The following is a 25,476-nucleotide window of genomic DNA, read 5'->3' on the forward strand; positions in this document are numbered from 1 at the left end:
GTCTCATCATATCTACAGATCACAATACTAACCTCCGACGACAGAGTAATAAAATAATCTCATACCTGAACATATGTAGAATTCAATGTTACAACCTTATCCATTACAGATGTTAGTGACTCTCCCCTTCCCTGAACGTCCCTTAATTAATCCCAACTAAATCCCTCCCACAAGGGGTTATTGGTCGCCCCCATTACATGGAGACTATGCTACACTAGATCTACTTTCAAGAGGGGGCAACATGGTCATAAAATTTCAGGCATTATGAACTTGGAAATATACATAGATGAGATGAAAAAGCGCCCTCTACTCACTCTCTGATGTACTGCACTGCGTCTTCAAATTTCATTCCGCTTTCCATCAAGGCCAGAGCAACGAGAACAGGCGCTCTGAAAATAAACAAAACAACATCATGTTAATCAATGTTACAGGGATTTGTCCAAAGAGGGGTCTCTGCCCCATGCTCTAACCTAAACATGGCGAGCATAGAATTCAGATTGACCAAGGATGCTACTTGGTCACATGAGGCCACAGATTTAAACTGTCTGACAGTTATTTCTACCTCAGGAAGCCTAACAAGGTCCTATTTTAGCTTCAGTTGCCTAAAACTCCAAAATGTCGAAGATGGGAAAAACCCACACCCTCCAAGACTCCACTCCCTCATCCCCCCGTGCAATCTCTCTCTTTTCTCTAGCAAAAGCCCCGCAAGCTATGCATGCTCATAGGCAGGTAAGTTCAGAACACCCACACACACACAAAAGGGTATACCCCAACAGAATTATCAATAATTTGTCTGTTGACAGTGCTGTTATCGACAATCTGTTCTTTTGCTTTGAAATCCACTCAAAAACATGAGCAGGGACCATTTCAGAGGGTAGAAGCTTACAGCAGTATGTATCTACTGAAACTCTTTATACTTATAAGTTATAGCAAAGGATGACAAAGAGTTGTGCAGACAACTAGTCAAGTAAAGATTCCAAGTGTGCTAGACAGAGTGAGTGAATTTTCACCATTTTCGTGCCAGACACCCACTAGAAAATTGCATCAATGGTAATCGCTGGTCAAAATTATCTATCAACTCCCACCCTCCCCCCCCAAAAAATCCTAGCTATGGACATGCCATGATTACACTTGAAGATATTACACACACCTCCCCAGTCCAGCCACACAGTGAATAGCGATACAGCTCCCAGGGTCTTCACGGAAGCGAGTCTTCAGTAAGTTGAACCACTCGTCCACAATGTTGTTAGGTGGGGGGGCTCCATCATCAAAAGGCCAGTCCTATAAAAAACAGAAAACACACGGTACAATTATGAAATGTGTCCTGACTATGCATGATGTACAAAATTACTAATAAAGTGGTGGACGTACCGACTGATAAGTATCTAGCACCAGCTTAGACAAGAAAAAAAAAATGTCAGCTCTCAAGTACCAGAGTTATCAACCTAGGATTAAATGTGCTCAAAAGTTTGTTATGCTTCTGAAGGAAAACATATTGTTTTTGCTTGCCTACCGACCTGCGTTCTTTTTCTTTCTTTCGTTGTCAGCCAATCAAAACACGACTGCTGACATCAGTAAGCTAAAACATTATGTACCTTAAAAATCGCCATGATACCCAGTTGGCAGTGCAATCGCCTATGACACAACAGCAAGAAAATTTGAACCCCTATGATAAAGTCCTAGCTAAAGGCCTGTTCAAATCTACATACATATAACAATGATACACAATTTAGTCTTTAACTAGCAAATAGTATGCCATGTCATACACAGACAAACACACACACACACAAACACATTGGCACACAACTTGGTCTTTACATATCAAATAGTACAATATGTGGTTGTCCTAAACAGTTAATCTCCAAGCAGATCCTATTATGGCATAAGATAGTACCAAACTGGCCAAGGAGTTTAGTCAGCCAATAGGTGTACATTTGCCATGTAGCAAAACACACTCTTAAGCCGGCTTCACTCCTCTGACAGCTTTTGATACTATCCTTATGCTACCGTAGGATCTGCTTGGAGATTACTAAACAGTGGCTGTCCTCTGTACTCACACAAACATGGATGCCTTCCTTCTCCAATGGCTCAATGCTGTAGGTGGGCTCACATACTCTCACCAACTCCTTCACATTGTGATTTTTCAGCTCCTGCAGACGCAAAATAAAAAGAACATGCAAACTTTTGATCAACAATAAAGGTTTTTTTTTTAAGGGTTCCGGTGCATAATTATGTACAATGACAAAAGGAATATATCAGTGTGTCTCAGAGCTAAAATAGTGTGTTGAGTGTGCTAAGAGTAAGAAAAACGAGTTGGCTAAGAAATTAATTTCATGCTATGATCAGTATGATGCCTACTGTAAATTCATTTTTTATTTAAAGGTATGCAATTTTGTGGTAGGACAGGAAAGAATTTTTTTAGTTCATAGTTGAGACCATTCTATAGTACAGAACATGCAATACATTTGAAACGTGTATTCAGAGTACCATGATTTCGGAGTGGAGAGGTCTTTGTAACAACATTGAAAATAAACTGACTGCTTGTAACATTTTAAGCAATACTATCTCTTGAGACTAGCAGCTTTGCTTCAATAATTCCTTTAAAGCTATCTCTCTTTCCCTTCCCTGATTTTCTCCCCTGAAATTTCTCCCTCCCCCCCAAACCTTCAAATGGTATAGCCCTTGAGTGGTACAACTGTACGGAAGAAACCACCTACCTCGATGTATTTGGGGAGGTTGGAGTTGGAGGGGCGGTCCATGATCAGGAACCTCATGCCCTTATGTTCAAGCACCACGGGCGGAGCCGGTCTGTTTAGCCTTGCCATGGCAACGGACTTCTCTCAACCAATCGCAGCTTTCACGCTGACCTGAAACGACACGGACGGGGTGTCGCTACCACACGGGAGACGGGCGGCGCCCTTTCTGACGGACTGTCGAAGAGAATTCTAGTAAGGCAGGGGGTTTCGCTACCCGTAATCGAAATTACCCCATTCCAAAGTGATTCTGGGAAGAGGAGGGAATGGCTGGCCCGAAATGGCAACAAGGTGCGGCAACAAAGGGGGGTCGTTATTGCTGGGCACGGGAGGCACAGTTCGGTGGAACGTTCACGCGTCGTGTTGTGCCCTGCAGTACTCCGCACTGTCCTTCACAAACGCCATAAATGTCACACCAAGGCAGCCAAAGAACTGCGGAGAAAACCAGAGATAAACAACGGTTAGGAAGATGTCATTCGGTAATACCTGTCACATTATCCACGATCTTCGGCCGTATGGATGGAAGGTCGGCCATATTTCAGATCGACAGAGGGTTGCGCGTATTTTTCACATGAAAACAGTCCCTGGCACATATCAGCTATACTTTGTACCTTATACAATTTCTGTGCAATTAAGTTATTATTATAAGCGAGGCTCGGGCGATAGCCGCATACTAGCGTCCGATTGATTTTCGCGCAATGTGACAGGGGTATAAGAAATACAAATGGTTAAGGCCTATGTCACATTTCCAAACCGAGGTCCAGTCAGGCAGCTTTTGGGAACGAAAAGTATGATATAAAAGGCACCAAACTACACAAGATGTAAAGAGAATAGTCCTGGGCATTATTTGTGTACGTATATACATTTCTATTTTTGGTTTCCACAAAAAGTCTGACAGGGCCAGTTTGGAAATTTGACGTAAGCCTAACCAGTGCTTGAAGTAATATTTTTTTTGTTACATGCAAAAAATAATAATTTTTTTTTCTAGGGTCTACGAATCCTTTTTTTTTTAGAACTGAATTGTGAAGGAGATACAAAAGTAATTATTTTTGTTACAAGACAAGGAAACTACATACATGTACAGCCAGACAAATTGACCTTAAAATTTTGGGGTTAATCCCCAGAAATGGGATCATTTCATAAGTTATAAAACGGCTACAACAAAAAAGAAGTATCTATCATGAAATGATGCTCAATGATTTTCAATACTCATAAGAGGTACATGTGTGTTCGTTTTCTTCCCTCTTTACTGCAATGTAACACTATTCTAGAAACTTTCACGGTGGTTGTATTCTCACACTGACAACTCCATTGTGAATTTACGACGCCAAGAATCTATCTTCTTCTATGACTTCTATATACTGTATTACAGCATTGTTTTGACACTGTGGAAACCACATTTTCACTCTTACCATGAAAAAAAAAACAGCCACAAAAGTACACAAATTTACAGTATACCATTTTCATGATGTACATGTAACTGGTACAAGGCAACACTACATGTATGTACACATACATAGTTGTTTACAAAAGATTACACCCAACCATCAATACTACATAAACAGACAACATGAGTTCGTTGACCCCATCTTTTCCTTCATAACATGTCTATAGATACTGCTTAATTTCTAGCAAGTAATAAATGAATCGTTACCTTTCAAAAAACCTTAGAGCTATACACAAAACATTCAAATGCCCAAACAGAAACTAAGAGTGTCCGAACACAAACGTGTTACCAGCTTGACATGTCACGATGCACCCGTTCAGATAAACACTTCTACACAAGCCTGGCTAAAAATACCCCTGTACACATACCAAAACAAACCCGCATATTTACCTTGGCCCCCTATCTCCCCTCTACTTCCCTATTCAAAGCCTAAACAGTTGCCAATACAAGTACTAGATTGCTACATTCCCTTGGTGTAAAGTATGTGAAATATATCTATCTGTGCATAATCAGTACGTTTAAAACTTTAGCTATGCCGGGTATTGCATACCGTTCATATTGTAAGGGCCGTAACCAATTTCCTGTATGCTAGCTACAGTTGGTGTTAGCAAGAAATTCCAGGGTAATTTTTGTAAGAAATTTGAGCTTTCAGTCACAGAAAAATTTGTTTATATCTTCCTGAGGTCATTTTTCATATAGTTCATTAGTTGTTACTCTTCTTTTTAAACGGGCTGTCTCTAGGACCCGTCTTGGGACGGAAATTTGCTTGTTTCCCGTCCATCCCAAAAATCTGAACTTCATGAGATGAAATTGTAGCCTGGGTACCATCTGGATATATAGTAGTTTGCTCTGACGTTTTTCATACACTATATAAACAGTTGCTTCTCACTCTTTTATTATACACTATATGCAGTTGCTTCTCTGCTATTCTGTCTGGGAACCTTGACATATCTAACGTCTGGAATCGTCCAAATTTGGGACGAAGGCACTGACACGAGTGAATTAGGGAATGGGTTCAAGCGCTCGCTCAAAAAGGCGTTTCAACACCCAAAATGCCCTCCGTCCGCTTGTAGGAGGCATGTTGTCATCCAATGAGTGCTGTAAAACTCATTTTTGCGCATTAACTGACATCATCGCCAAAGGGTTTGAATGCACAGATCCCCAGATGGGTAGCACAAGCAAACATAGGAGTGAACTACTACCCGGATAGTACCCATGATAATGTAATTGATAAAAATGTGTTGTTGTTTTTTTTGGCAAGTTTAGAAAGACAGATTTCAACGAAAATGACAACATGGGTTCCCAATAAGTGAGATCGAAAAAAAAATTAAGCTTGAGACAACCCTGTTTCCTAGTCTAATTATAGAAGAAAATTCTCTCCCTATCTTTAATCTAACTGAAAGTGCAAAACATTTCAGTGACCTCAATACCAAGCGCTATTTACGCACAAAGACTAAAAGAGTGTCATGCCCCAAAATGGGGGAGGGCGATTTTCAAAATATGTCTGACAAAGAGGGCAACAGTTCAAATGTGATCCTAAAATGTTTACCGCTCAAAAAGGATTAACGGAACTGTGCATGCGACCTCTGGACGAGATTAGAGGTCAAATACCACCATAAACTGCGACCTTGGACAGTGACTTGCCCGACATACTGACCAGAATATTCCAGAAATCTGGATTAACACATTTTTATCTGAGGGGTGCTATATAGTCAAGAGATTAGATCTGAATGTAAATACATTAAGGAACTGTTAACAGCCAGTTACGCCTTTTTCTCTGTCAAATATTTGTTAGACTACTTAGAGTTGTTAAAAATATACAAGAAAACATTTGCCCTGAATATACATGTACAGTATCAAAGGCAAACGGCGCAGAATATCAGTGTATTTAAACATTATTTCTTGTAATGATACTGTACATTCATTTACATTTGCAATGATTTTATTTCTCTGTACAGGGAAAAAGAAGATTTTTGTGGTTTTAAAATGACGGCTGACCCAATTGTGTAATAAAGAAAAAATACAAGATAGATATGTTTGTTGTGTAACGAATAAGCTGTGAAAGCTTACTGCAAAAACCGAGAAAACAAAACACCAGAAAAGTTTCGAGATTTGCAGTATTAGGCTAACAATCAAAGACTGTCATTTGCACCTGTTGCCCCAATGTAGTAAATCACAAATGATTACCCAAGTGCTGCGTTTGTGTAAGTCCTTACATTTAGAGAAAAGCACAACTAATGCATAAGCTTTTGAGTGAAATATTCATATTAACACTTCGACAAATGTTAGAAGAGGTGGATATATTCTCGATTTGTCAAACTAACCTGGTCTTGATAACAGAAGGGCAAACAGAAATTGCAAATATTTACTTCCTGTTATTTCTTTACACTGTGACAAAACAACTACTTCCTTGTATTGATTATCATGACAAAACCTCAAGTGAGTCACTATGCAAATTAAGCATGTCTGGACCATATGGTAGGGTGTACATGATTGTTCACTATTTTCTGCATTGACTTTGTGTTAAATCGTTCGTGAACAAATATTCTATGGCATACAAACAAGTTTTTAATATTTTTTATTCTCTATAACTACATTCCCAGCAGTTCCAGAGCAAGTTGGTGTTGGGCCCAAAATTATATCACTTCTTCCTTACATCACAAGCTATCTGAAACTAAAAAATCAAGACCATATAGCAATCCGAAAAATGTAATTCTCCTACGCCCAACCAAATTTTACTAACACAATCAAGCTTATGTGAAGCTGCCAAGAAAATGTGTTACGTAGAATCAAGCTGTATAATATCATTTTCTTATACTTTCAATGCTTCATTACGTAAACCAAATTACTCAATAAACGCTTGTTCAATACACTGGAACGACTCAATATAACCCAAAGCACTAAAGAATTACACTCTCAATGAGTAAGCATTCAAAAAGATAAAGAAAAAACATAAAATGTCTAGGACAAAAGATACAAAAAATAGAATTCTGCTGCAGTACCAAGGTCACACAACAGGGGGCCAAAAATCCAGATTCTTGAGTTATGCTGGCCACAAATATCTGGAAACACACACCAAAAACTATACCTCAGTGAAAAACAGCCAATCAGAAAATGTCACAATTCTATACATTATTCATTATCTTTGCAGTTCTCAAATCATTCCTTACAACCTTCCCGCTATCTTATTTGTTTACAATATAAAAACATTCATGTAGACTTGTTTACTTCAGACGATGTACCCCCCAAGGACATAGACGTGAATATTCCCTTATTTCCCCATTAAAACTTACATCACATGTAATAACGTTTGCAATCTTGTCTGCCAACTGTTAATTCTCACTTGTTATTATCCACTGCAAATGACTTTCCTATATAATCATCTTACATCAAAAACCTTTTAGTACAATTTATAGTCATTATTACTTATCAGTTATAGTAAGATTGTTGCATCCTAATCAAATTGCTTAATTTGTATGTAAGTGAAGGTCACTTGAAATTCTGTTTTTTTTCTCACGTTCAACTGACAACTTCAGCATTTACATGTTTTCAACATTATTGTGACTTCTGTCAAAATGTAGAAATGCAAAATAAAAACACAAATATGCAACTATTTCGCAGACATGAAGCCACTCTCTCATTGGTTGAACTACTAATTGCCAAGCTCTCATTGGCTGAAGTGCTAATTATGATGGACAGTCAAGATCAGTATTGTACATAAAATACTGACCTCAACTGTTAAATCTTAGGGTTGTTCGAAGTTCAGGGAGGGATATTTTTCTTTTAGTTTACCATATAAAATTGTGATGATATGCAGAAGTCTTAGCATATACTATATATATATAGTAACACATAATAATGTCTTAAATGAAATAAAAATGCCATGATATGAAAATCTGACTTTCAACATTTTCAGTCAGTCATCACAGGCTAGTTGAACAATATTTGGCTACAATTTAAGAATTCATACGAAAAATATGTAAAATATACCCAAAGGTCTAGTTAAAAACCAAACCATTTCCAAGAAATTTTCCAAAAGTAAAAGATTCATCACTCCAAGACCAATAATTGTATAGTATGACATCATACAGTCTTAGTTCATGTTACCGTACACGGAGCTAAAATCCGACTGACGGCGTAACCAATGCGTCTGACTCAGCCGTCAGGGTTAACTACGATCACCATATTAGGTAAGCGCTGACGGCATGTGATAAGCAGGTACGTATATTTCCCAAGGGTATTGATGACTCAGTGGTGCAGGGCTTAACAGTTATAAACTCAGCTTATAATATATCTGTGCTGGAGATGTCATATCAACCTGGGCTTGAACAACTAATCTAGAAATTTACGTGCAAAGGAAAAAAATTGAGCTGAGTTTTTTTTTTAAAATCACTCTACTGGCCCAAATCAACTTTTCACTGGCTTGAAATTTGAATATCATATTTCTATAAACCTTTACTTGTACTTTTTGACAAAAGGAATTTTTAGCACTTGCCGATGTGAAAATGTTCGAATCATTTGTATCAAAGATTTTACAATTCGAAAAAAGAGGAGAAATTTTTTTTAAATAGTGAGAATACAATTTTGGGTCTTGATTTAGTAAAAAAAAAATATCAATACATTTTATGCCAATTCCAAATAACGATTTCTGTATAACTGACACAAAAACAGCTAAAATTGATAATAAAATGACAGAATTAAGAATCGATTGACAAAGTCATATCAAAGGTAATAACCTTTCCATTGACGTTTAACCTACCATGCGCAGTTATTTTTAAAGAAAAACTCCAAAACAAGATGTCATAAATTATCACTTCAGACGCACACTACATCGGTAACGCTACGCCAGTTGTCGCTGTCATGTCTTTTTGACCTTTGCGAAAGGTCACGACGTGATCACACAACACGTCCCTTGATATCAAACCCCCCTTTCCCCCAGGTATTTAGCGAGGGATCGAAATGGCAACGCTATCAATCAAATACTGCATTCTTAGAATTTCTTAACCCCTTTCCTGGGTATAGACACCAGCGACTACACTGGGATAAACCCTACACCACAATACAAGATTCATATGTTATACAAATTATATATGACCTAGGAAAATTAAATTTGCGTTTCAGATTTCAGTTCTGAAAAACTTAGGTAGGGATTGTTGGTTTTTTACGGCTGAAGCGTTCATACAAATATACTTTTCGATGTGATTTTAAACAAAAACTGGCATTTTTAACATCATATTTTAATCATACAGATATATATCATACAAGCACAAGAAAACAAATTAAGAGAACTTCAACTTGTTGAAAAATGATTCTATATTTTCATCACTAAGATCAAAAATTGAATACCTTTTGCCAAATGTCGACCCAAAAAAATGCTAGGGCTGGAAAGGTTTTTGCTGACGTCGATTGGGTAATCAGAAAGATGTTATTCTCCTATGCCCAACCAAATTTTACTTATTACACAATCAAGCTTATGTGGAGCTACCACGAAGACGTATTACTAGTAGAATCAAGCTGTATAATATCAATTTTCTTATACTTTCAATGCTTCATTACATTAACCAAACTACTCAATAAACGCTTGCTCAATACACTGTAATGACTCAATATAACCCAAAGCTCTAAAGACTTACATTGGCAACGAGCTACTATTTCTAATCAAACAAAGAAAAGACATAAAATCATTCATAACAATGACAATAATCCTTCCTTCGTAGAGCTGTTAATACCAATAATAAGTGGCTTGCATTAAAGAACAATGACTAATTATGGCTTGTCAGAAGGCTTATTGTGTTCAAAAACCCTTGAAGGCGTGAAGTTGTCTTATTGTAACAAGCATGCAAATTGGACAAGACAATCTGACAAGGAATTGATTAGGACAAGTCATATTGTCTTGACGCAAATGAAAAGAATTCTTCCAAAAAAATTGTGGACTTTCTATAACAGGAAATATCACTCATATTCGAGTTACCGTTTTTCATAATTTCTAGTGTAGATGTGTCAGTTGCCCACTATGTATACCATAGAAGATGGATATTGTGAAGACAATTTTTAATTTAACACAGAAAAAGAACATATCCGTCTACAAAAGCATAGATTCTAGTGTCCTACTTGGTGTAAGTAAGACAACTGTTGCCTTTTTACAGTGCAAGGCTGCAAGACTGCAAGCAGTACTAGATCTATAGATTGATTATACTGTTTTATACTACAGCCCTATGGGGTGAGAATACCAGTTTAAACCAGTTTGGCTAACAATAGGACGTAAGACGGAATGGCATTATGTAGACAACTAAATGGTAAACTATGAGACAAGCCCTCAACTATATTGGTAAACAACAAATGCAAAACTTAAAGGCCTTACTCATAAAAACTTTCAACTTACATAGAACATACTTTTTTTGTTACAAAAATACATAAGTAGATTTGTAATTTTCCTTTTAAATACCCCAAAGAACAAGTATTGAAATAATTGAAAGAAAATACTTCATTCACTGACAGACAAAATAACCAGGTTACTTCTCACTGAAAAGATTCAATTTTTCATTTACTCTAACAAGGGATCAAATAACTGTTTAGCAATGACCTGAAAATTACTAACACAGCCTCCTACATTCCTTCACTATTGTGAGTTGCCACTATTAAAAGAAACTATTCCTTTGGGAACTCTAGTTATCAGAAAATCTAAGCACAATCCTTCTACTATTCAACAAGTGGACACCCTAGGGCCTTCCTACTCAAATAAAATGGGCAGTCTTTATATTTTATGACAAGTATATCCGTCAGGTATATCCGCCTTATACAAATAAGGAACTTCCTGGCTCTTTCTTAGGCCTCGCAGGTAATAACTCACGTCACAGCTTCTTAAACAGCTCCTTAGGTGCGGAAGGAGCAACCGTTAGTCATAAGAGGGTTCTTGAAGTGCTCTTTTCAATTCGCAAAGCACTCACCTTTTCTCGTCGCACATTGAAAGATGAATATTAAGATTTCAAAGAAAATCCCATGAAAGAAGTACTTCTGATCCCACCTACACAAAAAGATTGATCATTTTCAAGCAAAGACATCTATAGAAGTGGTCCCACAGACTCTATTTTACAACATCTTAAGTTAAAGAACAAACTTATTATCAAGACTACAAGCATTTTTTACCGCAAGGAAGAAATAATAATGCAACCTAAATGACCTCAAGTTCTCTGGTAGACAAATTCGGAATTCCCGATCACGACTCGCATTTGAGTGTGTGATAATGAAGAACATCAGACGCTCACACAAGAGTGAGCATACAGCCTCAGGAAATTACTGTGACTAAGACGGATTCACTTCCTTGAAGACATCGACTGAACTAAAGACGGAAAGGATCAAGGATCTTAAAGACATGGGCCAGAAATAGCTCCTTCTTGAATGATAACACAACTGGGAGATTTAAGGGCTAAGGTTTTTCTCAGAAGGAATTATGTAAGGGTGTCTTCCTTTAACAAATTGGAAAACGCTTCCAAGGATTAAAGAATTTGTCACCTAAATCTATTATTTATTGGCCTAGAGTACATGTATGTTTATATATTCTACCGCCCTACTGACTGAAGGGGGTCATATACCTGAATGGTTTACATTTAAAACAGAATGTAAGTAGGTGGACAACATTTTTGAGAAAATACAGAATGCTTTCCCTGTTGCCTTTTCGGTGGAAATCATCATAATATCCTCATTTTGTTTTGTCGTAAAATACTCAACAAAAGGTTTCAAAATTCAAAATAGCCTTTTCTGCTATACAGTATATCATTATCCTGTTAAAGTTATTTGTACATTGTGAATGAAAATGGTGTACAAAAAAGGATTTAAAACATACAAATGCCTTACATGTTTCCGTCTTCTAATTATACAACAACTGGGGGTAGGATTTCTAACAAGAATGGCGGACACAAGCCATGGGAAAAAGAGAACACACCCCAAGGGTACAAAACCCATGAATAAAGCTAGCCGTCAACACTGGAATGCTGGCAAAAATGTATGCTATTCCAGCTGGGTTTCCCAAAACATCAATATTGGGACTTTGTAACAAGCTACCAGAATAACCATTTGCTTTTTAACCTGTACCCCACTGAGGTAGCCATTTGGCACAAAATCTGCATTGGTTATGGGGTTAGGTAGTAGGAAAATGGTTAAAATACATGTATTGGGATTAGTACTACATGTAGCTTCTTCATGCATTAAGAATTACGTAGATTGTCAATGGTGTTACCTATTCAGTAGTCATTGAATGAAAACAAAAACACAAGTCTGCCACTAAAATGTAATATCTTACTTATAAAAACTACTAGTATTCTGCTATTCTAAATCGCTTTTCTTGACATAGCAATGACAGAAAAAAACAGAACCACTACGCTTTTCTTGACAGAAAAAAAAACACATTTCGAGGCAGAATATTTTCCTCTATAGCATTTTGTTAAGTTTCACCATAGTATTGTGTGTTATTGTGACTGTGAGTGAAAAAAATTTGTCGTTCATATTCATTTCCACAACTAATACTTATAGTATGCTAATACAGTTAAACTCTGATTGGTTCATGGCAGTTCGAAGCTCTGATTGGCTACTGACAAGAAGAAATAAAAAGAACATGCCAGCGAAAACAATATATTTTCCCTATCAGAGAAAACATAATAAAACATAGACCTGTGTTCCCTTAGCTTTAGGCCAGACGATACACCTATTACGATCAACAAAAAATCAGTGTACTCACTTTTGATTATACGCAGTCCCTTTGCGACATAAAATCACCCTCCTCCTAACATAAGCACTCCCCTATGTGCATAGCTTTAACTTGTCTGCTATACTAATGATCGAAACTCCCTATAGCTACATACATGTCTTTCTGATTCATACTGCATTTACATGTAGGTGGTATGCAAGAACCCATGACTTATTCTTTAGAAAAAAAAAGCTTAGAAAGTTTGACCTTTTCGCCGACTCAGTTAGTCAGTATTCCGAAAGATTGACTGATACCGTGATTATATACAGTCATCGACTGATCGTCAGTCAAAACCTCGTCTGAGTCAGGCACCTTAGACACCCAACCGGCATACAAATCACTCGTACAAAATCGCATGCTCCCACTCAAAATCCGTGGTGAATTCACCTTCAATGGAGTCAGAATACCAATGTGTGAGGCGGTATTATATGATATAGAGTCTGTCGCCTGTGGCTTTTAGAGCTTGCAGATAAAGCCGGAAAGTGTGAATTTATCTTGCTAAGCAATACCACTCTCTTAACATGTGACTTGTATCAACCATGTCATACTATGGCTACGTGCTTGCTTGTACATGTACCTTGTACCAAAGGGTAGTGATACATGAAAACAGGCTGTACTGTATAATGTGAAATATTTGCAGTGGTTTTATGTTTGCGGTTATTGCACAACAAATATTTCACAACTTACCGTATGAATACAGATATTATTGTGTGCTGTAATTTGGAAAATATTCGCAGAGGTATTATGTTTGGGGTTGACATTGTTAACTTATGACAAGAAAATATGTTTTGTCTTGCATTGTATTACTAGTACTACAACCGCAAACTTTAAAAAAAAACTGTGAATGCCTCCTTCTAAGTGAACTTACAATCAATTTCCAGTACAATTTAAATGATTTTTAAAACAATTTTAAGTAATTTTTCCATGGATATGATAGAGAATGACGCCCCCCTCCCCCAAACACACACAGGAAATCCAGTTTCTCAGGTCTACAAATGTAAATGAGGTCTAGGAAAAAAATGTTGTGTTTCCTGTTTTCCCACCTACCCTAGAAAAACCTACCGACCCTAGAGTTTTTCGGGTGGGCAGTGAAGTCACATAGCTTCCAGTTAGAATTTTTATTCAGCCTGCTTCCTATTGAAGTAAAAACACTGCTTGTCCTACCTAATGAAGGATAATGAAATGTATCTATTTTGCACAAAATTAAAGTTTGACATTGAAAGACACTTACCTAGTGTCCTCATGCATTTCAGTTAAATTATACTTTGTTCAACTGTATAATGATAAATAATAATATCGGGTGTATTTTGCAGCCAGTAGGTACCCAAAGTGTGGGCAATGAGGCTGTTTAACATGGTCAGGGCTCCAGACTAACTTTTTGGCCTAGGAGCACCGCGCTCCTAACTCTTAAAACTTAGGAGCGCCAGCAAAAATCTAGGAGCACCACTATAAAAATTGGTTGTAGAAGCAAAAAATCTAATAATCATTGTTGATAACCTGGAATATCATATTTTGATACAGTAATATAAAAGAAAAAACAATCTTGCTTTAAATATGGTGAAAGGCCTACATTGATGTGGTGGTTCTTGGGATAGGAGGACAAATCACATAATTTTTTTTGCTACTGACGGCTGATTTATTCAGACTCGAATCATGTACCTCCAGCCTTGTCAGGCATGACTGCTGAAGAACAAGTTTTAAATGCCGAAAAAATGAGTTAATCAAACTTGCAACATAAGGATTATCAAAATCAATTCAATACTGAAACCAAGTTACACAGACAAAAAAGTAATTATGCCTTCTTATTGTAAGAACAATGGAAAAATAACTGATTAATCCCAAATTACCATTTAAATCGAAAAAAATAAACCACAAATAAGTATAAAAGTACAAGTGTGTCACAAATTGGGTGAAATTGAACTGAAAGTGGAAATAGTGCAGGCGGCTCTCCAACACCAAGATCGTACCTCAAGAATGTTTTCTTTCCACCCTACCACTTTTTTTATATTTAAGGCCTACTTGTGCACTGTCACAGGGGCTAAAACATTGTTGTCTAAAAAGTCATGTTACATAAGTTTTGTTACTGCCTACTGGACCTTCACTTACCGTGCTGTCATAGCTTATCATACCATACCATTACCAAGGAGGTTATTTGCTATACATGAAATCTCCTTGGCCAAACCAATATATCATGTATACTCTCAAATTTCCCTATCTGTTTGGACAAAGGGAATAGATAAAGGTCCAGTGAAAATACATTTTTTAAACCTCCTTGGTACATGTAATTGAAGACAGGCAGACACATGGCAGACCTTAATGAGGTGTGACCACCCCTGTCAGGGGAAGAAACTGACACCTGGCAGGGATAGCCTTCCCCTGCTTAGCTGCATGATAAATGATGATTAATTGTAAGAGGTCGCACTGTGCGACTGTGGTTACAGATCTGGTCGCATCAGGGGAATTCTACTCGCATATGCGACTAACTTGGTCGCAGTCAGGAGCCCTGATGGTCGAAGCATATTGTAATATGTCACACTAGAGTTTTGGCCAGCCTAAAATAAAGAAAAGGCAAGAAAGATAATCCCAACCTACCAACCGTAATTTTTGCAGGACTGAAACAGGAAACACAACATTATTTTCCCTAGGCCTCACACAAAGGATCCTGATTTGCAAGCAGACTACTACACTTCTAACAAGTCAGGTTCTTCAATCGTCTTCTCCTTCGGTTTGATCTATTCTTGCCTGGCACTTCAAATTTCAAACCAACACTTCAATCAAACTGCCTTTAACATATGGCATACCAAACACTCTGCTGGGATACTGCAAAATCTATTTATTTTTGCATGACTTAAAATTTCGAAACAGTATGGTAAATGGAGGTTTGCAAAGCGTTTTGAGTTTGTGGCTGGAATAATTCCGTAGTACAGTAGCAATACACAATTTGGAAATGAAAACTGCTAAAATAGACATTAAAATCACTGTGGACATTTCAAAATTTACAGTATTTTACAGTGCCAACATTTATGCCCTAGAACAGAATACTGACTGACTTGAAATATTATCACTTTATTAGGAAGGAACACATACAGACATCTCTAAACTTCTTGGTAGGTGACTGGGTTTGTAAACAAAAACATCGGCTTTAGTGGTGTTGATGTTTCACAGGGCACTGGGTATTTGTCAACAACAACAACAACGACACCCAGACTAGGAAAACAAATACTTGTAGCTATGCAATCTACCAGTGTCTTTTCCCAGTAATAAATTATGCATACAGTGTGATACACACAAATACAATCTGAAGTTTTGAAACAGTCTTAAGAAATATTACGTTTCCTAGAAAAAAAATCTTTACCACGAGTTCCAAATTCTACAAAGTACAAGCACAAAATTTTGTTAGAAAAATACAGTCAGACAAAGAGAGCTTGAATCTCAGTTCTAATAAACTCTATCAAAAATACAAAAACTGAATGATCTTTTCCTACATTGGAACTAGAACCCCTGACCAGAAGAATTTGTCTAACACGATTTATTTTAGCCGAACACACAGTGAAATAAAAAGGGTGACCGAGAAAGGGGTTATATGAAGGACAAAGAAAGAAAAAAAAAACATGTTGGCGCATTGCACCACCCTAAAACATTTCGCAATCGTACGTAACATTTCAACGCAAACCTAATTTTCCCTACCATATTTTCCACAATCTACAATACTACGATAATTCCTAGTGGCTAAATCCGAGAAAAACTAGACACAAATTCCACGGGGAAGCCAACAGCTGATTGTAAGAACTGCAGGAATCGCCCCAAAAATGAATGAAAGGTTTTTCTTTTTTCTGTAGCGCAGCATTTAGTTCCTAGCAACCGCTGTTTTCTTGTCGCTTCTAAAATGATGTAGGGAAAGTTTAAGGATACCTGGAAGGGAGGAAATGTTGCGGGAAGACGTGGAAGTCGCTGGGTTGGTCGTAGAGCGGGGTTGATCGCGGTTTGGGAGGCCGAAATACCGGGAGAAATGTAAGCCCAGCCGAGGAATGCGGGAAGGGCTCGGCCGGCCGGAAACTGGCTCCAACCGGCACCGCGTTTTCTCTCACACAGCAAACACGTGAGGAAAAACGCCTCAAAATCAACCCCCAGTCACAAAATAAAACGTTCTAGAGAAGAAAGAGTGTCTACTCACCATAATACCCTTACACATTAGCGATAAGTGTCGCTGGGGAAGGCAACGGAGAAGAAAATTGAGGTAACACGATGTGTTCACGACCTGAGACTCCCTCCCAACAACCGACTCAAAATGGACGATTGTGACGTCACGGCGGGAGCTAGTGCGCACGCGCGGGGTCCAGAGGTCATGCGTCACAACCCTTAAACGTGCGTCTTTCCTTTTTAGGTTCCGGTTCGGAGTTTTTTTTACGAATCGTGGCCGATTTGACTGTCTCTGAAAAAAGCACTAGCGCTTCTCAAAACATCGTTTTTCGGACAATTCAATGTTTCCGATACAAAAGGGTGCCTTGTCGCTGACCGACAGACTCATTTGACATTTTCTGTAGAAGTGTTGTTTTTGGTAAAAACCATCAAAAATATAAGCTTTTCACCCAAAAACTGCTAATTTAGGGCCATTCTTTACAGGCCGCTACACGGTAAAAATGAGTTTTCCTGGGATAATGACTAATATGGCAATGAAGGTCAAGACTTCTTCTGTATACTGAGTAAAAAGGAAAAAAAGTTATCCGATACGTTTTCCGTGAGCTCCGATGACGCTAAAACACCCAAAACGCATATAGAACGCACGATCTGGGTAATCAGGCGACGAAACGCTTTACCGCTATCGCGCGGACTAATACCAGGAAGTGTTCGCCGCACGATCAAATCTCCGACACCATAAATCGCTACGAACAACAAGCATTTGCAGAGGTATAAAAGATTATACATTGCTAAAGCGATAGCCGGAAAATCTAGAGCCAAAACTATAGAGACAACCCCTAATTTGCGTCTTATTTTTAGGGACTACTTCGATATCTGGTCACTTGAAATTCCGAACCGGAACCTTAATTTGCATATTCTGTCATAAAATTTCATTCCGGGCTTCCAAAAGATTCCATCTACCATATATCCAAATTTTACTTCACTGCGATGATGACTTTCCCGACAGGACACGCCCAAAGTCATGTACAAAATACAGTGCTTCAACGGCTTTTTCCTATGATACAAGCCTATGGCAGAGAAGGAAGATTGAGAGATACAGTTTGACGCACTGACCGTGCGTTAGAGTATACTAATACAGACGTGAAACACTACACGTAGTAGGCTTCAGATTTCATTTCAGTTGGCTACAACCGACTTGTATGAAGCTGAACACACTGCCAAGAATTCGAAGGCACAACGAAGGCCCGATGAGCTTTTATCAACGTTGATAAAAGCTCCGGATCCTTGTTGATAAAAGCTCCTTGCCAAGACTAAAGAAATTCTAGTAGTTTATGATATCTTGATTAACTTTCAATGAAGGGGGATCCATTCTAAGCAAGTCATGGGCGCAAACCCCCGTTTATTTCGAATTTCGCTGCACATCCTCAAGTCTAGCGACCGTCACTTTCAAAGAATTATTCTGGAGCAAAATAAATGTGTATGGGATCAGTTCCTTGATGGGATGAAAGGATAGACCAACCAACATACAAGACCAACTGAATGCTGTTTCTTCAACCTCGCTTTATTTTGTAAATTGGAGTGGAAAAACATAATTTTCAAGTCAAAAATAATGCGAAAAGGGCAGTTCTTTTGTAGGAAAAAAAACAATTGAGAAAACGCTGACGTTGTAGGAAAGAAAATCTAGACTAGTATGTAGACAATTCCAGTACTTGAATCTTTTTTCCATTATCCCCTGCGCGCGGTATATTGCCTTGGGACCGCTTACGCAACACCACGAAGAACATTATATAATGCCCTTGACACCCGCCAGAGGTCAAAAGGGCGGATCATTTTCAACCCGGAGACATACACGGAAGTAAAATGTGAGCCCAAACTCAAGTTTCACAACAACAAAATTATTAAAACTTCTTACCACGGCTTTCCCGATGTAAATTCCTGTCAAATAAGTGTCAATGATTCTATGCAATATGATAAAAAGCTGCTATGACTACTGAACACAAAACTGAATTACATGTATATGATCACTAGACAAAGAACCCTGAAATATTACAAGCATGAAAGGACAACCGCTGTGTCATTGCCAATAAAGAAATTATTATGCATATCATCTTCTGTGTACAGTGCATGCACATGAAAAGAATTCGAAAAACATCAGACAGAAAATATCAATTGGCAAACAGTTGGCCACACCCGTACTGAAAATATTACTTCGGCAAAATCGTTTTCAATTGAATATGAGCGAGTCAAAAAAATAATTATTTTGAAAATTACAAACGCAGAAAATTCCTTTTCATTGCGGCACGTTTCCAGATGTGTTATTTTCCATGTACACTGGTTGAATGACGCCATAGTTATGTGAGCCACTTGCCGCGCACGTAGGAGCTAGCGTGGGTAGATAGAAGTGCTTTCATATGACGTTCGCACTACGGGCGGTATTGAGATATATAATAGCTACAAATAAAGAGCAATTGGAGTCATAACCCGCCGTCAAAGCAAAATTATTTTCTTACAAGGAGTGGAAAATATACCAGACAGTTACGGTCATAGAAGTTGAGCCAAAACCTGAATATTTGTTTATTTCCTATTAGTTTATATCAACCACATTGGAAAAGATCATAGATCTAAGCATAAATTTGTTGTTTTTTGTTTGATTTTGTTTGATTTATTCGGCTGTATAGAGAGAAATACAGCCAGGGCTACCCAACTAGCCGGAGGCTATTATCAAGGGCTAGCTCTGGTAACACGACAATATACAATAACAGCATTACGTTTACCGATACATGAGGTTTGATTTTCGAGCTAGGTTTAACAGAAAACGTAAGATAGGGATAACTTTGACTACAGAGGCGATCATGTGTTTACAAGCTTGACTAGCATTCGTACGATCTGTGGTACTTGTTGTTGTCGTTTTTGCAGTTTGTCAAGCACAAACAAACAATGGCTAGTGAAAACAACTTCTAGTTGACGGGGGTAAGCAAATATATACTTTGCATTTTCGGTTAACGTTAGGCCCTAACCAAAATATTGATTATAGTTATCCTATTGGATACATTAACCACAATGGAAAAGATGATAGAAATGTAAGCATGATTTTTGTTGTTGTTGTTGTTGTAATTTGTCGAACACAAACAGCGGCTAGTAAAAACAGCTTCTAACTGACATATCACGAATTAGCTACATTTTTAGATAGAGAGTTTAATACAGATTTTCACTCGTCAGTGAGAGCTGTCCTTAGTGCTGAATTGCCTTCCATTGGAAGTGTTGTAGTCTGCCGAGTACAATTAAGTCTATGAAAAGTCCTGTGTTTCGACATGCAAAGTGCTCTTTGTGTGCGTCTGTGAGTTGGTTTGTATGTGTTTCTGTGTGTGTATGTATGTGTGTATGTCCGTGTGAGAGAGAGAGAGAGAGAGAGAGAGAGAGAGTGTGTGTGTGTGTATGTGTGTGTGTGTGTGTGTGTGTGTCCGTTTTTGTGTGTATAAGAGAGTTTATGAAATAAAGGGCGTGTGTATGAAATAAAGGGTGTGTGTATGAAATAAAGGGTGTGTGTGCGCGCGCGCGCGTGTGTGTGTGTGTGTGTTTGAGAGAAAAGAGAGATCTAGAGAAAGAGAAAGTGTGTGCGTGTATGAGTACAGTATTTGTGTGTTTTATTCGTGTGCATGTGTGTGTGTGTTTATGGAATTATCGCAAATCCAAACGCTACATTTCACACTTTGTGAAATATATTCCGGAGCAACGACTGCAACTGAGCCCAAATCGTTTCCTTCATAGTCAAAATAAATCATGATAATATACAATCGCATTATATAACGTTATCTTACATACTCCTTTTTCAGAATTGTCTATGTGATATGTAGCTTTAGATAAAACTCCCCGTTCCAAAAGTAGTACGAAAAGACTACCAAAGGATTTTCCTAAGACTGCCTAGAGTCTAAATAAGGCTTTATGGGTGATTTCCAAGAAATGGCGTAATAATACAGACGTGTGTGTTATATCTATCACCTACATCCAGGGTGTCACTCCGGTGTCGCATGAAATTTATGCACCGCCAAATTTTTGCTCCCTGGGGAAGTGTGGCGTTTGGGTTAGGGTTAGCCTTCAAAAAGTGCTATAGATGGTAGAATTCAGTAAAAAAAAGGTCAGCAAATGGCTAAGAGAGTCAGTTGGTGGAAGGGTAATGCTTCCTTTTCTCTGTGGGCGAAGGAGACACATTGTCGCCCCCTTCCCAGCCCCATCCAACCCGCGAATCAGTCCCCATTTAGCCGACGTAGTTAGTCTGGTAGAAACTATTAACCAAGGGATGCTGTGTCCAATATTCCTGTGTAACCCCTGTATAAAATTACCATTTTATCGTTGTAATTGGCAGGTCATCATCATGTTTACTAACTCACTGATGATGAAACAGACGCTTACGTTTTCCACAGCAACTTAACGCCGGTTTACCTTTATCCGTGGGGTAACGTATATCTGCGGACATCAAGTCAACGGATGGTGTTTTTACACTAGCTGCAACATTTTCAAAATATTTCAAAGTAAAGCACAATCCTTTGACTTGGTATCCCTAAATACTCTGTATTTAATAACAACGGATATATGTTACCCCACGGATAAAGGCGAACTAGCGTTACATGCAAAAGATTCTTATGTTGAGCACATTCCAATTCACATAGGATTTGAAACTAACTCAACTGTATATAAGAATGAAAACAACAAAACTTCTTTACGTGCCATGGAGGAATTTGCCTCAAAATAAATCCTAAACGAGATATCAAGACCGGATATTCTGCTGCAGTACCAAGAAAAGTCAGCAGGGGGCTAAAATGTAACCACTTCTTAGGTACGAGGTGACCTAACCATATACCAAATTTGGTGACAACATTAAATCACATACATACAAACATACATGCACTCATACAAACACTAAAACACACACAAACACATAAAGATACATGCATGTCTCTCTCGGCTCGTACATACATACAAACGCTACCAAAATCATAACTTTCTAGACAAAGGTAACAACGACTTACAGTGTTTTGCACCATCAGAATACAGCCAACTGTTCTCTCTGGCAACATTCGCTCGACTACATTGACGACTACACCTCAGAGAGTAAAGACGCTGAAGCTTTGTGACGAGCCCTACAACATGTGATAATAAACGGACATTATGTCATACCTGGGCCGTGATAACGTTTGATACATGTGTTAACGTTCTAAACCGGTGTGTATTTTACGGTATCACACATGCTCTACAAGTATCACACCTGTTTTCATGGAATAGTTTGAAGTTTTGAGTCGAGCCCCACACGATGTGATAAACGGATTGTTGGTGCGCAGAAACCAGCAGACAATCTCATCATTACAACTCGAGGATTACAGCTCGGCGGGAAAAATCCCTGTATTTGGAAAGTGGTGGGTGGTGTAATTTCTACTCGTACCCTGCGTTGCTAAGCAACGAGGACACACTCGGAGCCATACCCAATATTTTTATAACTATTTCTATGACGCGAGTCATTTTTGTTCTCTGTTTTCTTGGCTTGTTATTTCAGAAGCAAAAGCCTGATCCGGAAAGCGGGAATCTTATTTCAAGGCTACATGACGTCAAATTTGACATAGGTATTTAAGTTCTAGAATGTCCATTCAATTTTTATTTTGCAAAGCAAAACGCCGAGCTTTCGCTCTACTAATGTTTTTTTTTACCATGTAGATCTATATGTTGTGATATATGTTGATAGATTTATTAGGACTTGATGTAATCTGTATTTATATTTTATCTGACCGTCACGTCCTTCATGACCTTAATGAAAAGTGGCCTGCAGGCCGATTTTAGCTTCTAATGAATAAATAAAGCTTTAAACTATCAAACATATCTCTGTAATACGTAGACAGAGAAGATGGTATAGTAAACGCACACACAGTCAGACTAAGACACACTAATATCATGAAGGTGGCAAACCAAGAATTTAAAAAAACCGCCCCTGCAGTTCCAAAGCAAGTTGCTGGGAGGCCCAAACCTACACAATTTCTTTCTTGTATCAGAAATTACACCTTGTATCCGCCACCAAACAATCAAGACCGTAGCATTTACAGGTCAAAAGATAAAAAAAAAGGAAATTCTGCTGTTGTACGAAGGTAACACACCAGGGGGCACAATTGAAAAGTTGACCTTTCTTCACCCTTCCATGGATCCAACGCCTACCCAAAATGTCATTACGATCCATCCAGATGTTCAAAAATTATGTTGACCATAAATATCCGGAACAGACAGACTCACATACATACCACAAACAATACCTCCATTTAACAATACCATAGAAATGACAAACCACGAAACAAACAGACAAAACCCCATGTACACGTGCCAACGCATCGATCACGTAAACAAACAGCAAAAATAGCCAGAAGCGAGAAAAACATGGCTTCTTCTTTTATCATTGTCTAGACAATCCTATTCTTGTTTCGTCTTTTTTTTTTACCAAGGACATACATGTGCGTGCGCAATCTCATTTTCTGTCTTCTGATTTATGTAGGCGTCCGTTCGGTCATTCACCTTCTGGATTATCCCCAGAACTCGTCCCTTTGTACCAAACACACGAGCTCAGATCGAACACTCGACTTCGCCTATCAATCATCTTAGGCCACAGCAAATGCAGAAACTTTCGCGGTGGTTTAATGTTCGCGGTTTTCGCGGTACGTGGACACTTCACCGCGAACTTAAAACCACTTCGAACATTTTTCCATAGCAGTAAGAGATTACAGTGCATGGTGCTACCGCGGACTTAAAACCATCGCGAAAAGTCCTTTTTCCCGCTACCGCGAAATCAAATCCCCGCGAACTTAAAGCCATTTACAGTAAATGTTATGGATGACATCCTATTCAGAGTTAAAAAAATAATGAGATAGCGCGAAAAAAAAACAAGATGGGTAGAAAAAAACAAGATGGCTAAATTTTAAAATAGACGCCATAAATGTCGCAACAAGATTTGAAGTGACAAGACGTGGCATCACAACTAGCAAGGCATTTATTCCTGTATTAAAGAAGTGAACTAGTGTAGTAAAAGTGATTCTAGTGTGGTAAACTGGTATCGCCACTTGCAATTGGTATTGGAGACCTGAAATCGCACTATAAGATTGTTTTGATTTCAAGTAAGACGTTTCTTTCGCCATGCTAGTCAGTTCCCGCGATCATTTGACCAGGAAGGATTATTTCCAACCTTTATATGTGTATACATGTATTACATGTACATAGTATCAAAAAATAAAAGCAAAGTGAAAACACCGTCAAATTTTGTACAATTGCACAAGCACATAAGGTAAAGAGTGCATCTGTAGTAATTGGACATGTAGTCCTGAAGCTGTATAACGCTGGTTCTCCTTTATCCGAGGGGCACCTATATCCGTTGTGCGTAAAAAAAAGCAGATTTAGGGATAAGAAGTCGACGGAAGGTGGTTTCAAATCAGAAAAAGTTGAAAATATTGAAAATTTGAAACTACAGTACAGTCCGCGGTTTTAATACTCCAAAATGGGCTGTTTTTAAAGACAACGGATAAAGGTCACCCCACGGATAAAGGTGAATTAGCGTCATATAAAAGAATGTCACGATGTATGTAATGTATGTAATGATTAATATCTTTTCAATAAGGCTTGAAGAAGAATAAAGTACCTTGGTCCAATCCCCATATGTTTTGTCTATGTACTGAAAACAGCTTAAGGATTATCAACCCTAACCTTGACTCAACCCCTAAGCAATAAAAAGCCTTCAGTAGCAAAACAAGGAATTTACCGAGAACAAATCCAGTGTCTACATGTACTGTTACAGATTTATGATTTAAACCTTGTCTATTTTGACCTAGAAAAGTTATATAATCTTTCACTTTCCAGATCGACTCCAGTAAATCACTTAATTCTGCTAAATATAGTCTCAGAAGATGCCCCGGTAAATGATTTATTTATAGATAAGTAATGCTACTCAGGAAGGCGTCCCAGAATCATGGTCTGAAGTGACACGTCTATACCACTAACCATGGAGCTAGTGTCATTCCATCGGGTAATGCAGGGTACGAAATTATTACTTTTCTTCTTTTTGGAATAAGGTCATGTTGATTTGATTATATGGATTACATCCTATGGGAACCCCAAAACTGACGCGAGCGTGCGAATAAAAAGGGTTGGCTAAAAAGTTGCCTTCATTATAAAACCGTGGCTATAGCTAAGTTGTCAGAAAAGTTGAACATTGACGAAATACAATAATAGAGTCTTCATTTTTGTCCAATTACAATTGGAATTGACTTAAGCATTCTATGACATTAGTATCCGTTTTCCGGTAATTTTGCAATCTACGGCATGTAGTTGCTTACAGTGTGGTTTAAAGAGTTTTTTGTCTTTTTTGAAAC

At 38.2% G+C, this 25,476-nt stretch overlaps 1 protein-coding gene across 4 annotated transcripts in view; it reads right to left on the reverse strand.

Moving 5' to 3' along the window:
• The window catches only part of LOC118404593 (protein tyrosine phosphatase type IVA 1-like), a 38,985-nt gene that overhangs the window by 4,476 nt on the left and 9,033 nt on the right, over positions 1-25,476 (reverse strand). The window contains exons 1-5 of one of the 4 annotated variants that reach the window (XM_035803788.1): positions 17,118-17,276; positions 2,718-3,185; positions 2,058-2,150; positions 1,151-1,281; positions 315-389 (exon numbers count right to left, since the gene is read on the reverse strand). In XM_035803788.1, the coding sequence (XP_035659681.1) occupies positions 315-389; positions 1,151-1,281; positions 2,058-2,150; positions 2,718-2,825 (407 nt within the window). In that variant the 5' untranslated portion in view covers positions 2,826-3,185; positions 17,118-17,276. Of the gene's footprint in view, positions 1-314; positions 390-1,150; positions 1,282-2,057; positions 2,151-2,717; positions 3,186-16,855; positions 17,054-17,117; positions 17,277-25,476 lie in introns of those variants that run through there. The other 3 variants (XM_035803792.1, XM_035803789.1, XM_035803790.1) reach the window with 3 other exon arrangements.

Source organism: Branchiostoma floridae, chromosome 17, assembly GCF_000003815.2.
Source record: "Branchiostoma floridae strain S238N-H82 chromosome 17, Bfl_VNyyK, whole genome shotgun sequence".
NCBI classification, from domain to species: domain Eukaryota; kingdom Metazoa; phylum Chordata; class Leptocardii; order Amphioxiformes; family Branchiostomatidae; genus Branchiostoma; species Branchiostoma floridae.